General features: G+C 30.1%; 1 protein-coding gene across 1 annotated transcript in view; it reads left to right on the top strand.

Moving 5' to 3' along the window:
- Positions 1–19,137, top strand: part of LOC140435941 (alpha-tocopherol transfer protein-like) — a 48,735-nt gene extending 29,598 nt beyond the window's left edge. Inside the window, exon 6 of the mRNA XM_072524651.1 lies at positions 18,945–19,137. Coding sequence (XP_072380752.1) covers positions 18,945–19,093 — 149 coding nt within the window. The 3' untranslated portion in view covers positions 19,094–19,137. The remainder of the gene's footprint in view (positions 1–18,944) is intronic.
- Positions 19,138–19,609: the final 472 nt, after the last annotated feature.

Here is a 19,609-nt window from a genome sequence, read left to right as displayed (position 1 = left end):
CATAACAATTTATATATATATATATATATATATATATATATATATATATATATATATATATATATATATATATATATATATTAATGTGATATTAAAAGTCAGAGGTGCGCCAAACAATTAATTAGCTAATTAATTAATTATTTAAACTTATTTAAATGATGCAATTATGATTTCATCACACTATTTAATTCTCTTTTCTCAGGGTTATATTCGTGCTTTAATATCTATATATGATAGGTAAGGTCTAATGGAATACCGGAATAATAAACATATATGATACAAAATTATATATTGAAATAAAATTCACACTCAAATATCTTAAACAAAAAATATCTCATACATTAATTATCAAAATTTTGTTCTACGCACGTGAACCTTCAAAAATTAATGTTATATACTATATAAATTAAAATTTCAAATCAAAATTGTTGTTCTATATCTCCTGATAAATATTTCTATATTTTCTGAAGCAATTAAAAAAAAACTTTGTTGATAAAGAAAAACTGACGAATGGTAAAAAAAACTATCTTTCTGAAGATGAGTTGTCCAAATCCTTGTTCCTTGTAGCCTACACTATCTATTCTTAGCAGTTCCCTAGGTAATCAGCAATCTTACAACAAATTATTGCGAGACTCTCGTCTTTAATGATCTCCTTCAGATGCACGTATCGTTCAAAAGATGCTAGCCTCTTCTCCTCTCGATAAACTGAATCTCTCGTTCCGGCCTGAACAGTGACTCTTGGAATATATAAGTAGAAAAGTATGACTTACAATATTTTACTGGATCAGCTTCCTTCAGGATACACTTAGTCCACGAAAACTCACAAACATTCACTTCTAATGCTTACTATCACTTGGGAACCGCCAAAGAACAACGACTGTTCGCCTTGCACCCTTGGAAAACAACTGATTATCTTTTCTCCCTCAAAAATCTAGCTGAACTCTCATTCCTACATAGCTATCCCACCTTCTTTTAATCTCCTCCAATCAAAGCTCGTCATACGTATCCCCATCTACCATTTAGATAACAAACAAACAATTTTACCTACAATTATAAATTTCCTAAAAACTATTAACATGCTAATCGGTTTCTACAAATTCTTAAGAACTAACGGAGAAATATAATTTCTAACTTCTACCCAATTGTCTTATTCACTGTACAAGTCCATTTGGAAAACCCGGTCGCATTGTTCATTTCACTTCGTTCACTCAAATATATTTTACAAAGAATATAATTTATGCATATCTTTAAATGTTGTTTACTACAGGTAATCCAAAGATAATGGACTTTCATTTCTTCGAAATATCTTTTATAGTTTATCAGTTGAAATATTTTGAATTATTATATTTTATACTTTAAAATATATTAAGAGCAAACCAATATTATTTTCTATTTTTACATAGCATAAAAACTCTCCAGGATATCTTGAAAATTTATTTAGATGGTCTATTTAGTAATTTTAATTTTATCTTTGGCTGATAAAATGAATCATAACAACATCCCCGCCTTGTTTGAGATACAATTTTTTTTTATTTTAAGTGAGTATTTTTTTTTAAGTGAAAAAAAAATATTTTCTTTCAAACAAAAAAAAATTCTCTTGTTATCATTTTATCCTAACCAACTTCTTTTATTTTTCGTAAAGATTCAATTTTCTGGGAAGCCTGTTCTTGTCTTAAAGCCATACCTTTCTCGAGCAGCTTCCTCACCCATTTAATTCTACTGCCAAATTCGCAACAACACTTTGATCCCATTTTAGGATCGTACTGCAAACTGATCTGATTTAAGTTCTCTTTAGTTTCATTCGCTATCGAATCCAGTTTAGCTGATCCTGAAAAAGCTTTCCTGTATGTTTTTTGTGAGTTTTTGTAACCGATATTTTTTTCGGTATGCGCAGATGAATCAGGTATTTGAGATCCTTGTTTCTGCAAGTTTTCTACATCAAAGCTTGATCTGAAAAAACAAATTTACTGGCTGTAACATAAGACTCTAATTCCACAATTTTTTGTTTTTGTTCTCTTAAAAGTCTTAACAATCTGTCAATTTTCATGTTTAAACTTTCTTCTATAAATCGACACGTGCAACTCAATTTTTGGCGTTTTTGAGTTACACCCCCGAAGAAGTAAATTACCGTGATATCTTTCAACGAATAAAGTTCTAAGTTAATTTGACCATGTTTAGGCAACCAATTTTGCACTTCAATATTGTACTAACTTGTATATCTATACATTTTCCAACGAAAACTATTCTATCTTAAGTTAGTATAGTCTTCCTCGGCATTCCGAACGGAAGTGCCGTTGTCTCGTGAGTTAATACAGTTTTCGCATTTTGAGGCTAAGTAAAGTACGCCGGTGGTACGCCTACATGACCAACGGTGTTTACATATAAAAGTTGTACAGTGTATAAATTGCTATCAAAAATAATACGTTTAAATAGAGTGTACATTTTTATAAATTTAAATAAGTATCCAGGATGTATTCGAGAGGTCAATTCATGGTAAATTTAGTAAGGACAGCTAACAAGCGAGAAACAGATTCTCGACAGGCGCATTGTTCAAGAGGTTAGTATATTTTTAATATGTATAGAAACATGAATTATTTATACCTTTTTTAAAAACAATTTGTGATAACGCGGACCTAAATACGACCAAAGAAGTTATATCTACTAATATCGAAGCATCTATAGGTTTGTTTTAATTTAAACAAGTAAAAATTCCTAATGTAACATGCATCGTCTTTTGTTTTCAGAAACAGAACGAACGAATACAGTTAAGTTGATACTAAAGACTGTTTTCATGCAAGCTGAGATAGCGACCCGGATTATTTACTTTCAGAAGATGATAATAAGAAAATTCCATATGATGATACAAAGGAAAATGAGGAACAAATAAGTAAGTGTAAAAAGAACAGGAAAAGTAATACTAGAGTTAAAGTGGGTAGAAAACGAGAAAGAAAAGAGGAAGAATGGATTGATGTAAAATCTAAAACTGGACTAGATCGTGGGCTGAAACATACAAATCGACAGGGAAAACTGGTTAAGGCAAGAAAAATAGGCGAACCTTGCCAACAAACATGCAGATTTAAGTGTAACACAAAAATGAATCAAGAAATGAGACAGATGAATGTTAAAGACTTTTGGAACTTGCAAGATCATACAAGGTAATGGGACTTTATTGTACAGCATGTGACATAGATAGAGAAAAAACAAAGTACTATTTCTGCTGGTGTACACTCTCGTAGGAATTTTTCTCGGCAATATCATTTTCAGCTCGGCGGTGAACAAAACCAAATTTGTAAAAATATGTTTTTATAAACTCTTGGTATTTCACAAACATGGGTAAATAAAGCATTCACTAAAAGAAAAGTAACTGGAGTTTTACAATCAAATCAACGTGGAAAGCATAAAGTTCGACCACATAGACTTACTCCAGATATTGCAGAAAGTGTGAGAAAGCACATAAAATTATTTCCGTTGGTACCCTCACATTATATTCGGAAGGGTTCTAAGAGGATATATCTTGAGGAGGGTTTAATCGGCCATCACGTGGCCTCGGCCACGTGATGCGGAACGAAGAAAAATATCGAATTCTTCAACTTGTTATGCAGGGTAAAGTATTTGGCAGAAGAGGACCGGGACGCCCTCGTATCTCGTGGTTGAAAAATCTCCGACAATGGTTTGGGATGACCTCAGCGGAGCTGTTTCGCAGAGCAGTCAACAAAACCATGATAGCCTTGATGATCGCCAACATCCGGACCGGATAAGGCAATGAAGAAGAAGAAGGGTTTAATCATTCAAAAAATGTATAAACTATATACGGAATTTTATGGCAATGAAAACATTATTGGACAACTTGCTACGCATCGCCAGTATAGAGACATCTTTAACACTTAATTTAATATCAGTTTCTTTAGACCAAAGAAAGATCAGTGCGATGTCTGCTCAGTCTTTAACCTAGCTGATGAAACTGGGAAGGTCGACTTACGGAGAACTATGAACGTCACTTAGCTAATAAAATAGTGGTTAGAAATATGAAAAACAGTGACAAAGAACTCGCCTTGACAGATGAGACCACCTGCGTTGCATGTTTTGATCTCCAAAAAGTTTTAGCGACTCCCCAAAAGAATGTAAGCGATTTTTATTATAAAAGTAAGTATGCTACATACAACTTCACCATATTTGATATAGGCAACAATGATGGTTTCTGTTATGTATGGCATGAACAAATTGCTAAACGAGGTTCAAACGAAGTTGCTAGTTGTTTGTGGAAGTTTATAGAGACCCAAAAAAAGAGGGGAATTAAATCACTGATCTTCTATTGGGATAACTGTGGTGGGCAAAACAGAAACCACACCATATTTTCAATGTTCTCTTATGCAGCTGTCTATTTCCAAGTCAGTATTATTCATAGATTTTTAGAAAAGGGTCACACCCAAAATGAGGGAGACAGCATGCATGCTGTAATTGAAAACGCGAAAAAACGTCAGTCGGTCTTGTATGTTCCTGAATAATAGATTACTTTGATAAGAATGGCCAAACCTGTCGGAAAAGTATATAATGTAACAGAAATGTCATAAGAAGACTTCCTAGATTTCAAAAGGCTTGTTGGCAACAAAAATTGGAAAACTGACAATGGAAAAGGAATGGTCAAAATCAGTCAAATAACGGAAATCAGTACTTCGTGTAACACACCAAATGTTATTTTTTTAAGTATGAATTAAGTTCCGATTCAATCAGGTGTGATCTAACAAAAGCAAAAAGGGGACGTCCATCTCGTATTGATCAATTTTCATCTAAAGTATACACAAATATTTTGCCAATAGATAAGAAGTTAACTGGCTTATTATGGCTTTGTGATACTGAAAAAATTCCTACTATGTTTCATGACTTCTATAGAAGTCTACATTCTGATACATCAGAAAAGTATAAAATCACTACTAGCAGTGACGACGAAGAACTGCAATAACGTTTTGTAACAGTCGTTACTTTTATTACAATTTATATTAAAATAATAAACAATTTATATTAAAATAATTTCAGAGATGTAGTATGGGTTGCCTAACTTTAAGTGTTCATTTGCTTATTAAGTGTGTATTTTTAATAATTTAAGTTGTCACTCTGATCTAATTTGGTACCATTGCGAACCAGTGGGATGACAGGAGATGAGGGGGGAGTGGAAACTGGCTCTTGGTTAATTAACTGTGAATTAAAATTCACTTTTGATCGAGAGTTTGAAGTGGTACAAAGGTGGTAGTTAGCGAAAGAAAATCCAATTAATGCATAGAATTTCCTTCACTTCAAGAAGTTAAATATTCTAAGTATAACCATAACAATTTAATTGACGGTGTTTTCAGAAACTCGGGAAGCGGAAGTGAAATTTCTAGCACGGAATTGATTAGCTATCTGGTAAATAATAATTTTTTTTATATTATAAAAACTAACTTTTTGTTCCCACATCCCACATCCTTAAGGTATTCAGAATGACCTTGGGTCACGAATTCAAGCATAGTATGGCCGCTTACAATCATTCTGGCATGAATCTGATTAAAATTCTGAATTTTCCGTAAATCTTTAACATCTATTACAATTTCCACAGATATTTTAATGAACATTAGAGTATTTTATCTATATCCTATTATTCAGATTCATTATTTCATATTTTAATATAGTATTTTGTTCAAGGCCATTATATTTTTACTCTATGTGAAGCAAGGTCACGCTACATCCGATTGGATGGGTTTTTTTTATCTACTATAATTATCTTTTTGCTCCGGTTTCTTATGCTGAAAGAAACTTTCCTCACTTCTTCTTTGATTTCTTTTTTATCAATGTTGAGATTAGAAGTAACGGGGAATTGTTTTCAGCCACCTCCCATGGAATTATAAATTTCCCTCAGAACATCCGAGGGAGAGTACCACTTCAACTCTATAAGAATCAGGGTCATTGGGACAAGCCAGGGGGTATTGTCTACTCCACCCTCATTTTTTCTCCAGCCTGCACCTAGAGGTAGGGCAGGACCGTAATCATCGGAACTGAGCCAATTAGCACCAGCTCCGTGCTAATTTCGGACCTCAAGGAGGACTTCGCTGGGACACCGAAGCCATTCGGGAGTATCCTTCCAGACAACTGTTTCACCTAGGAGGACAGTTGGTTTTTGATTCAGAACTATATATATATATATATATATATATATATATATATATATATATATATATATATATATATATATATATATATATATATATGTATATATATATATATATATATATATATATTATATATATATATATATATATATATATATATATGTATATATATATATTATATATATATATATATATATATATATATATATATTATATATATATATATATATATATATATATATTTTATATATATATATATATATATATATATATATATATATATATATATATATATATATAAATTAATATAACTCCCCTTGGTGTAAGGTATCGGTAAGTTTGAGCTCAAATTCTACCCAGAGATTATCTTCCATTGTTTTTTTTGTATTAACCATTTATTTCATTATTAACTTTAATTATTTCATTATGTGTTTACTTAACTAATTTTTTTTATATTTCATCTTGCGTTATTAACTCTGGCTATTATCCCTTCAGGATAATAGACCGTTTTAATTGTTTAACTTGGCTTGTTCCCATTTATATATTACTTGGTTTATATTTGAATTTAGAGGTGTTTAACAATATTGTTGGTCATATTGTAGGTTAGTATGATATAGTTACTTGGCTATACGTTCTTCCAACGTTAGCATTATTTTGTTTAAGGTTGTTTTTTAACCTAGATGTAGGTTGTACACTCTATATCAGAGTTATTCTGTGTAGTTTTCAACTTTTTATTATAGTTGTTTTCAACATTTCTTTTTTAAAATATTATATTGTGAAATTTTCATATACTTTTTGGGTAACTTAGAGATTGTCAAAATCTAAGAAGTTATATTTAATAAACTTGAATTTGTTTTGCATATAATTTTTTATTAATATTTCCTTACCTTTTTACATTTACAGCATTTTTGTTTATTAAATCAACTTTAATTAATATTAGCAGTATACGATACCTGAAAGAGTGACTGTTACTCTTTTTAGAGTATTATCCCTCTTCTGGCGCCCTCAATTTGTTTTCTTTGTTAATTTTCATTATATCTATTTATTTTTCATATCTTCTTTTCTATCCATCATACATATTTTCCTGATTTACTGTCTTTAAAAGGCATGCAAATTGGCCGTATCCATCCTTGAGTTTCTAGTGGTCATTCTCTTGCCTACATTGCTAGCCTAGCCACATTCCATTCAATACTTTTTTTTCATACTTCTTTACTTAATTGTTATCTATTTTATCCCATATATATAGACCACTCTTCTTATACCTCTGTCCTCCTACACACCCCAGTATTTTGCTACAGTTTGTTTATAATATTTTGTAATTTAACTTCGATGTAGACTTTAATCATAAATACAATTTCATAGAACGATGGTATGTATTATTTATATTCCCAATTTTTTCCAGCGAATACTGTACTAACTCATTCAAAATCCAGATAAAGAAACAAAATTGACATGTTTAAAAGCACGAATGGAACAATACGGTAAACACAATGGATGAATATAAAAAGAATTTAATAAATAAGAACCCCTGATTTTTTGCGCTAATCAAAACTTGATCTTGCTTTATTCGAAAACTTCAAAAAATGAGTTAGTACAGTCTTCGCTGGATGAGTCGAATGTAAATTTATTTAGGCGATCCATAAGTCTTTTTTTGTCATCAGTTTTCATTTCCAGCAACATCTGCAAATTTTTCTTTTTAAATTTTACCGCTTCCAACTCGGAAATTAATTCCGTTTTCTTTATCTCGCATACTTCTTCTTTAAACACTCCCGTTTCAATTATATCTTTTCACTTTTCTTTCATCAAACCTGATTTTTCTTTTTCTTCTTCGGCTGAGCTCATCTCTTCTTTTGCAGAATTCTCTATTCCATTTTTTAATTTTGTTTTCTGCTTTTTCTTCTTTCTCTGTCCTTGCTTCGTTGTCAAATTCATTTCCACCGTTTTTTCTTTGTTTAAATCATCATTTTTCCGATTCTCATGTTTCTTGTCCTTTTCCGTGTTTTCTCCACATTTTATTTTTCTTTCATCCTCATTTTGTTTACGTGTGTTCACTGTCCATAATATTTCTTCACAAAATTCTGGACTCTCGTCCATAATTGCCATTTCTTCTCTGTCCTCATCCTTTATTTCTTCTTCTGGTTTTTCTCTTTATTCAATTTCCGTTTGGTATTCCGAGCACCACGTTTCTACTCCTTTCGTTTCTCTTATGATCACTTCCTTTTCTTCCTGCTTTCTTTCTGTTTTATCATCGGTTGCCAACAATTCTTCTGTACCTTCTATTTCCTGTTTTTCTCTTGTCTCTACCGTGTTTTCCTGCTTTCTTTTCGAACTCTTCTTCTTTTTCTTCCTTCTTTTTCTCTTCTGATTGATTTTTTTCTTGTCCTTTCGGTTTATCCTCTACAGTCATATTGATTTCTTTATGTTTTTCCTGTTCATTTATTCTTTCAAAAATTTTTGTCCTATCTGTTCTCTTTTCTTCTTCTGTGTTGTCTGGTTCTGCTCTGATTTCCAGTTTATTTTCCGAAAAATTAATAGTGATATGTTTTTCACTTAATTCATCAATTCCCACTATCATATCAAGATTTAAATCTTCGATCACCACACATTGCATAATATGGAATTGGCCTCCCACTCTAATCCGTACTCCGAAACCTTCGTTTACTGTCGTCAATTTTTTATTATTTGCACCCACTAAAGCAACTCTAGGAATCTTATACACAAATCTCTCCAAATTTAATTCTTTTACTAGTTTTTTACTGATTAACGATATCTCCGATCCAGAATCAATCAGAATTTTAATCGCTTTATGTTTTATAAATGCATCTAAAAATATTAGATTGGAATTAGAATTTTGTCTTGCGTTTTCCGCCAACTGTATAAACTCTCTCGGGTGACAAAATATACCGGAGAGTTTTTTACTTTTGTTTAGTGGATCCTGTCTAGATTCATTGCATACAGCTTCTTCCTCGTTTTCTATTGCTACATGATTCATCTCTCTTCTATTTTGTCGTTGGAAGCTCTGATTATTTCTACCGTCCCTTTGTTCGTTCATATTCCTATTCGGAGAATTTTGTGCAATTATGTTCCTGTTGTGATTTTCATATGTTCTATTTTGCGTGTCATTCCGGTTATCATAATTTTGTTGTCTAGTGTAATTGTGGTATTCTCTTGGCCTATATTCATTTGTTGATGGGGATGTCGTTTTCTCTGGTCGTAATTTGCTTGGTACCTTCTTTCCGGTCTATTATATTGGTCATGTTGTCTTCTGTTTCTCATTTCTCTTCTTTTCGTTTTTTTAATTGAAGGAATTGGCACAAACTATCAATATCTTGATAGTTTCTCAAAATCACGTGATCCTCCAACGTTTCTTCGAAATGTCTGCTTATCATTTCTACCAGTTGTTCGGTAGAGTATTTGTAATCTAGATATTTTGAATTGTTATATATCTGCAAAGCATATCTTTCTTCAGATATTCCCATTTTCTCGTGATATTTTCCATTCTGTAGCTCTTGGTTGATTTCCCTCTGTTTATTTTTACCCCAGAAATAATTGAGAAATTTATTTTCGAAATCTGTCCAATTTTCAAACTCATCTTCTTTGCTTTCATACCATAACGCTGCTTCTTCTTTCAGATGGTTTCTAATTGTTTCTTAGCAATCGTCAAAATATCTAACATGTTGCAATTTAGTTTTCAAATTTTTAACAAACGGTACTGGGTGTGTTTTTCTAATATCCCCGCCAAATTGTATTTTCGCCTCGCTTGTTCCATGGACGATAACTTCTTTTCTCTCTTCTTCTCTTAGTTCAATTTCTGCCATTTGTTTTTCATTTTGCTTAAGTTTCCTTTCCATTTCTTTCTTGTCTTCTTGTAACGCCATTTCAAATTTTGTTTCTAATTTCTCTAGTTCCTTTTTCTGGCAATTTCGTATCTCCTTCATTGTATTTTGGATATCTTTAATCTCTGTCTCTTGTTTTGCATTCTTTAGGGTTATTCTTCTATCTGTTGTATCAGTTCTTTCTTTATCCCCTCGACACATTCTTTAATTTTCTGTTCATAGTTTTCCAAACGCTGCTCTATATTCCTGTTATTTAGTTCTATTGCTTGTCTTGTTTCTTGTTGATTTCTATCCATTTTCTTTGATGTTTCATTTTGGTTTTTCTCTATTGTTTGTTTTGTGTCTTCCATTTTTTGTGACTGGAGTTGCATTAGTTGTAATATTTTATTTATTCCTGATGGTTTTTTTTCTCTCCTCAACTATTGTAACATTTCCTTCATTATCCGATCCTTCTTCCAAAATTGTTTCATCTTCTCTGTTATCCTCCTTCCTTTCCTGCACTTTACTTTGTCTCCTTGTGACAGACATGTTGTTTCTTTTTGTTACTCCTTTTGTCCCCGCCAAATGTGAAATTTTACCACACTCTATATGTTGCAGAACACGACAAATATTTCTCCCCAAATTTAATAAATTTTCACGACATATATCAAATATGCAATCAGTAAAATTTAAATAATTCACAATAAATATCAAATGTACGATTGGTAAAGAAAATAAAAATCAAATAATTCAATAGCAGTAAATATCAACTAACTACGATCAATCAATAAATCAATTTTTTATCCACTGGAAAAATTGTCAAAATACTTTCAAATTCAAATTCCCTCAATGTTATTTTTTTTTATCTCTGGATCACCTGTACTTATTCCGGATCTCTTCTCGTACCATCATACGTAAAGCTGCGATATTTTCAAGCCCCACGTTGGGCGCCAGTTAATCTGATATTAAAAGTCAGTGGTGCGCCAAGCAAGTAATTAGCTAATTAATTAATTAATTAAACTTATTTAAATGATGCAATTATGATTTTATCACACTATTTAATTCTCTTACCTCAGGGCTATATTCGTGCTTCAATAGCTATGCTTTACATATGATAGGTAAGGTCTAATGCAATACCGGAATAATAAACATATATGATACAAAATTATATATTGAAATAAAATTCACACTCAAATATCTTAAACAAAAAATATCTCATACAATGATTATCAAAATTTTGTTCTACGTACGTGAACCTTCAAAAATTAATGTTATATACTATATAAATTAAAATTTCAAATCAAAATTGTTGTTCTATATCTCCTGATAAATATTTCTATCTTTTCTGAAGCAATTAAAAAAAAACTTTGTTGATAAAGAAAAACTGACGAATGGTAAAAAAAAACTATCTCTCTGAAGATAAGTTGTCCAAATCCTTGTTCCTTGAAGCCTACACTATCTATTCTTAGCAGTTCCCTAGATAATCAGCAATCGTACAACAAATTATTGCGAGCCTCTCGTCTTCAATGATCTCCTTCAGATGCACGTATCGTTCAAAAGATGCTAGCTTCTTCTCCTCTCGATAAACTGAATCTCTCGTTCCGGCCTGAACAGTGACTCTTGGAATATATAAGTAGAAAAGAATGACTTACAATATTTTACTGGATCAGCTTCCGTCAGGATTAGTTCATCATCATCATCAGTCTACGAAAACTCACAAACATTCACTTCTAATGCTTACTATTACTTGGGAACCGCCAAAGAACAACGACTGTTCGCCTTGCACCCTTGGAAAACAACTGATTATCTTTTCTTCCTTAAAAATCTAGCTGAACTCTCATTCCTACATAGCTATCCCACCTTCTTTTAATCTCCTCCAATCAAAGCTCGTCATACGTATCCCCATCTACCATTTAGATAACAAACAAACAATTTTACCTACAATTATAAATTTCCTAAAAACTATTAACATGCTAATCGGTTTCTACAAATTGTCTTATTCACTGTACAAGTCCATTTGGAAAACCCGGTCGCATTGTTCATTTCACTTCGTTCACTCAAATATATTTTACATAGAATATAATTTCTGGATATCTTTAAATTTTGTTTACTACAGGTAATCCAAAGATAATGGAGTTTCATTTCTTCGAAATATCTTTTATAGTTTATCAGTTGAAATATTTTGAATTATTATATTTTATACTTTGAAATATATTAAGAGCAAACCAATATTATTTTTTATTTTTACATAGCATAAAAACTCTCCAGGATATCTTGAAAATTTATTTAGATGGTCTATTTAGTAATTTTAATTTTATCTTTGGCTGATAAAATGAATCATAACAATATATATACATATATATATATATATATATATATATATATATATATATATATATATATATATATATATATATATATATATATATATATATATATATATATATATATAACTGTTTTGGATGGGTTGGAGTCAATAATAGGGCTATTGGTTAACTATTTTTTTATTCTCGAGCTTTCAATTGTGTTTACAATTATTATCAAGAGCTAAAAAAGACAAAATACTTACAAGGTTGAACTAAAAAGAAAAAACAATTTTTGTTAACTTACCAAATAAAAATTAGTTTGGTAAGTAAAAATCACTGCTTACATCTTCAAAATATTTAATTCAAAAATGCTTTTATCTAATAAATGTTTCTCTGAAAAATTTTTATAATTTTGAAAACATTTTTTTAATATAAGAATAATTGAATTTATAAATAAGTTCAAATAGCAACCAATTACAAATAGCCTCAATGTCATAAATGCCAACATAAAATTTTTATTTTTGACAATTATATTGCCAAAAGTAAAACTTCGTTTAAACATTCTTTTTTGTTTAGTAACAAAAAGAAGAAGATTTATTCACCGTTGACAGATGTCTGAAAGAATGTGACAGATATATGGAGAATTAAATATGACATTTTACAAGTTTTATATATAAATCATAAAGAAAGAATATAATTATAAATTTTGCTTAAATTTTGAATTTCAGATCTTTTGTTTAAATTCTTATCATTTTTGCTGATACAAACCATTTCCAAAAAAGTCCTTTTAAATTTATTACTTTCACTACATAAAATTTTAATGTTATCAAAATCCATAATATGGTCTTTATCGATTACATGTTCTGCCAAAGCACAAGATGGTTTTTTATTAATTATTGATTGCAGAATTAAAAAACCATCTTGTGCTTTGGCAGAACATGTAATCGATAAAGACCATTTTGATAACATTAAAATTTTATGTAGTGAAAGTAATAAATTTAAAAGGACTTTTTTGGAAATGGTTTGTATTAGCAAAAATGATAAGAGTTTAAACAAAAGATCTGAAATTCAAAATTTAAGCAAAATTTATAATTATATTCTTTCTTTATGATTTATACATTTATTAGATAAAAGCATTTTTGTATTAAATATTTTGAAGATGTAAGCAGTGATTTTTACTTACCAAACTAATTTTTATTTGGTAAGTTAACAAAGATTGTTTTTTCTTTTTAGTTCAACCTTGTAAGTATTTTGTCTTTTTTAGCTCTTGATAATAATTGTAAACACAATTGAAAGCTCTAGAATATAAAAATAGTTAACCAGTAGCCCTATTATTGACTCCAACCCATCCAAAACAGTTATATATTTGTTCCAAACGAGTCACAAGTACTTCTTTTTTCTTATTCTTATATATATATATATATATATATATATATATATATATATATGTATATGTATTGTTATGTTTCTTCTTTCCCAACCAAAGAAAAATAAATAAAAAAATCCATCGAAATAAAATTTCAAGATATCAATATAAACAAATTGTATACAGATTGAACGAATTTAAAACGGAACATACAATTTAATATATGTCTGTTTGAACTGCATTTGAAATAGTGGACCAATATAAAACTTGGACAAAAATAAATCCATACCCAGTGATAGACATTGTATAAAATATCGTTCAACTATCTGTCTCCTTTAAAGGAAGGAGGAGCTTGCCTAATAGTCGGAGAGATAGAGCCGAAATTTTGGAATGATCAGTAATATGACATTTCTCTATTGGAATATATTCATTGTAACTGGGTTAAGACTTTGCCTTACAGGAGGACGCCCCTCGTAGTACAGGGGGTGGCTATTCAGGGATGAAGATGTAATTTTTTTCGGAAAAATTAAAGATCGATAATATGGCTGAAAATTTGCCCAGAGTAAGATCTTGGTATAACTAGACGAAATCCCAAAGGGCGGACGTGAGAGTGGATACATAAGGGGTGGCGGACAAGGGTGAAATTGCAATTTTTTGGGGAAAAATTAACGATAAGTAATATGTCCGCCATTTTCATGGCTCATTATTTAGCCCCTAAAAACTCTAAATCCAAAAGAGCGGACAGCTGGGTTGGTACAGAGAGCCATAAAACGGGGTCAAATGTACCACTTGCCTGCACATTTTAGGTCTCGGTAACAATTTTCAAACTGATTTTATTATGATATTTTTATACCGATTGATTTGAAAATTTGTATGCTCACTTCTGTTACTATTCTGAAAAGCGTCAAGTAGAGTTTTCCTCAAAATTTTCCAAAAAAATTTCCGTAAATGAAAATTTTCGTAATTTTTTGATGTAAAATCCAATTTGTAGAATCCTTTCGATTTTCTGTCAGTTATACCATAATTTTTTTCCAAAAATTTTCAAACGATTTTTCCGATAAGAAAAAAAAATTTAGAAAAACTTTAAAAATTTCGTCATTTTTCTCACTCTCATTGATGTCATCACATTCATCATCTTCGTCACTTTCACTTTCAATAATATCACATTCATTATCTGCTTCATTTTTAATCACTACTTCTCGAACTGATTCTGGCATCTGACGTCCACTAAACCATTTGAATTTATATGTTTCATCTTAAAACTCCCAACCATGTTCTTCAACAATCAATTCTGTTGGTACTTTTTTATGAGCATTTGTTTAAATATTTGAAATATAATGGGCTCTCAGTAGATGTTGGTGTAATTCATCTTGACATGGTGGTAAGCTTGAAGCATCGAAATTTTTTAGTTTTTTTTTTAAAAAGGCTCGTTTACATCATGCAACTTATACTGTCGGTTAAATAGTGAAAATCTGACATCGTTTACTTTGCTTTTTGGAATTGTTCTCGTCAGTCCTGTTCCATATAAGTGACATATGAAAGTTTCTAAGCTTTCAAAAACTTCATTACTATCGAAGTCAGTTTCACCAAGTTGGATAAAAGCATCTTGATACTTATTACATTTAGCGCATGCGTCTAGAATTACTGGTCTAAATGGAACGCGCATCATTATTATTTTAATATTTTAAAATAATAATGATGCAAAATTAATGTCCAAACAGAATTTGTAAAATTATAATTAACTAATGAAAAAAAAATTCAATCAATTTAAAAGTTAAAAAAAATATTGAAAATATCTACAAAGTAAATTTCAAAACTTAAAAAATTGATAATTCCACTATTAAATTGATTTTTATTAATAATTATTTGTAAAATGTTAAAGGAATTCTACAAATTGAATTTTACCTATTGATAAATAGAAATAATATATTTTGTATTTGATTATTAATGTAATAATAAATCAAATTTTTCTTATATCTGAACAACCATTATTTATGCAATATAAATTTAAAAACCTTTTTATTGTAATAAAAAATAAGTAAAATTACTATTTGTTATACAAAAAATATTTAATAGTTAACATTATAAAATTACTTTAATTTAATAAAATATCAAATATCAAACATTTATTCAATTAAAAATTAATTCGTAAAATATTTATATTTAAGAAAAAAATGTGATTTGTAAAGTAAATATGACTTTAGTTTGAAAAAAAAAAACATTATCACCATGAAAATGGCGGACATATTACTTATCGTTACTTTTTCCCCAAAAAATTGCAACTTCACCCTTGTCCGCCACCCCTTATGTATCCACTCTCGCGTCCGCCCTTTGGGATTTCGTCTAGTTATACCAAGATCTTACTCTGGGCAAATTTTCAGCCATATCATCGATCGTTAATTTTTCCGAAAAAAATGACAACTTCATCCCTGTATAGCTACTCCCTGTACCACGAGGGGGTCCGCCTGTAATGCAAAATCTTAACCCAGTTACAATGAATATATTCCAATAGAGAAATGTCATATTACTGATCAGTTCAAAATTTCGGCTCTATCTCTTGGACTATAAGGAAGCGATAAGTGGTTTGACAGCATAATAACTGCTTGTGTAGTCTAGTTTTTTCAGTGATTCTAGGCAACCTATTTGGGTGGAGTTTTGATTTGTTCTTGAATGAATTCAGAATCCAGCAGCCCGCTGAAGTATTGGATTTTTATAATATAATTATTTGACAACCTTTTGTTGGCCAACCACCTAGAGCGGAGTTGAGCCGAAATACATTGATTTCGTATGTTCCGTTTTAAATTCGTTCAATCTGTATAGTAATTTAAGATAAGATTTAGTAGATAAGAATAGAAATTTGTTTGGCAAACGACCTGTTTCCGTTTCAAACAAAATTATCAAAAATCCTTTGTTTAGAATTAGAAGACATTTTACCTGTAAGTTAATCTCTTCATTGTTTTTAGAGTCGAGTATTAAATGACCATATTCTAATCTTTTGAAATATGTATAAATGATGTATTAAAAAAAAACCAATTTTAAAGTAAGCTATTTAGTTTTCTCTGAAACCGAAATTAGGCTTTTCCAATATCATAGTAAACACAATTTAAGCTTTTTGATTGGACGGTCGTTTTTAAATGGGAATTTGGTGAGTCGATCATGAGAGAGGAGAAGTTAGTCATATTTTGGTCATCGAAAGGAAACAGTCGTGTGTCTCAAGATAGGGTGTGGTTCGTGAGTTTGGATACCGGCGTAACGAAAAGAAGTGAATAGTTTGAAGAAGGAGATAACAAGTAGATTAAAACAGGTCCTTGTATCTACCGTGGGCATTTTTATAAAGTATATGTGAAAGTATTCTTACGTATTCTTATCAAGTTGACAAAAGGAGGTCCTGGTATCATAAATAAGTAGCGGAGTTTGGAGAAGTGAATCAGGTGTTTTTTGTGTAGTCTGCAGGAGGTTTGCAGAGATGTAAAGAAGGAGCCGAGGTGCCAAAAAAGGGAGATCACATCTTTGAGGAGACTGGACTTTTCTGGGTATGTTCCAACATACAACTCAAGAAGAAAATAAACTGTAAGTGTTTGTACAATTGAATTTTATATCTGTGAAGGATCGTTTCGACATCATGGTCATTAGCATTCAAATTTAAGAATTGAGGTTTTGTTAGGCTAATCAAAAAGTTAAAGTTTTGTGGTTTTTTTTCAAGTAAAGAAAATTTTAAGTAAAATTGGTTTTTCACGTAATATAAATGTATGTAGCTTTATAATCTTATTATCATAATAATTTGATTTATTTTCTTGTATGCTGATTGATAAGATAACGACAGAATTTAATAATTGTTTTATTCGTTCATATAAAATAAAGAAACGTAAATCTTTGTAATATAATATATTTGTATTATTATCCTTTCTTCTCCTTCCCGATAAAAGACAACTAGAAAATCTTTTGAATCCATCGAACACAGATAATATAAGGATTATTTTACTTTTGATAACAGATAAGTTATACTTTTTTTATTGGCTCAATAAACTAAGTTTGAACTCAAAATAAACAATCATAACAGTATATAACATACAAGATAACTAAATATAAGGCAAGATAACTAAAACACTACCAGTCTAATGAGCCATGTACTGAAAATTTGTCTACACTCGAGAATTTACAACAAAATAGAAATACAACTAAGCAAAACACAGTTTGGTTTCAGAAACAACCTTGGAACCAGAAATGCCTTATTCAGTTTGCAGGCCAGGTTCAAAGATGTAGGGATATAGAACAGCCAGTATATATGTATATGGTTTATCGCCTTTGAAAAGGTCTTTCACCGGTTCGCCCATGAAAAACTAATCGGTGTCTTAAAATAGGTGGGAATTGATGACCAAGACCTCCGTATTATCAAAAATTTGTATTAGCATAAATGTGCCAACATACAAACTGTCCACTCTTCTTCAAACACTTCTTAATGCTAAATTATATAATGCTTTACATAAAATTATTTTATTTTTAAGTTAATTTTGAACTACAACAATATGTATATATATATATATATATATATATATATATATATATATATATATATATATATATATATATATATATATATATGTGTGTCTCTAAAAAAAAAATCACCAAAAAATAATATAAATGAACAATTAGTTCATTGAAAATGAAAATATACAGTTTTTCTGGTGTTTTTTGTTTTTTTTTCTCGTTTAGTTAGTTAAATTTTAATGTTAAGTTATCGTAGAGCTTTTATAACATCTAAAAAAGCCTACAAATTGTTTTTTGAACTGATGATGCTTAAAAAAAGAATAAAAGCGAAACGTATTCAAGTAAATCAATAAAGTAGTTGACGACTTTCATTTCCCAATTATTGATCGATCAAACCTCTGCAATTCAACCATTGAATATATTTTAAATTTAATTAACGGTCGTATTGTTTTCAATACATATATATATATATATATATATATATATATATATATATATATATATATATATATATAATGTGTATATATATATATATATACATGTGCATATATGTATATATATGTATATGCTCTTTTTGTGGTTTTCCGTTGAATAATTTTGGTTTTGATAAAAACCATTATTTTGACGACGTTTCGGCAAGGTCGCACTTCACATCGTCAAGTCAGGTAGTAGCGCCTCTTGCTGGTGCTTGAAGTTAACTTGGGTAACTAACCTTAAGAATACTGGCTCCTCGTTTTTCCGCAGATGTCAAGAGAAGATATTTAATGTGTCCTATTATCCCCTTGCATATTTAAACCTATAATATATTCATTTGTTTTATTTATTTTAGAAGATTGGAACACAAAGCTAAAAGAATACCAACAAATGTTTGACCAACGGGATGTATTAAAAGTGAACGAAAGTCTTCGCCCCACTCCATTGGAGGATACAGAATCTTATGGAGTTCAAGGCACGTTTAAAAACCTGTGCTTTGATTAATATGCTGTTAATTTAAAATAAATTGTAATTAAACAATTATATCATATTTGTTAAAAATAAAAAAAAAAAAAAATTTAACTACCTAAATTATACCCATTTAAAGAATTTCAACAAATAAAATAAATACTAAAACAAGGTAAATATACTACCCATAGCTATTTAAGGTTATGGAAGAATGTGTATGAAAAAAAAAATTGAAAAAACAAGAGATAATAAGGGAAATAGAATTTAAAAACCTCAAACAAAGAAGCAGCAGGCTCAGATACAATATCAAACCAGTTAATAAAAAATGAATAGAAAAATTATAGTGCAAAATCTAAGAATCTATATAAATAAAAATGAATCACTGTCATGTCATCAAAATTTGAAAAAAAAAAACTTAATAACTATGATGTTTCGGCCGAATACCGAAAGCCTGAAGATAGCTTTCGGGATCCAGCAGAAATATGCTGCTGTTATCCCAAAGGAGTGCATTTAAATCTGTATTTCCAGATTTCCTGCAGTCAGACTGCCCAA

This window comes from Diabrotica undecimpunctata, chromosome 3 (genome assembly GCF_040954645.1).
Source record: "Diabrotica undecimpunctata isolate CICGRU chromosome 3, icDiaUnde3, whole genome shotgun sequence".
Taxonomy (NCBI): Eukaryota; Metazoa; Arthropoda; class Insecta; order Coleoptera; family Chrysomelidae; genus Diabrotica; species Diabrotica undecimpunctata.
Note: the sequence above shows the minus strand (reverse complement) of the source record. Positions and strands in the feature narration are given on the sequence as shown.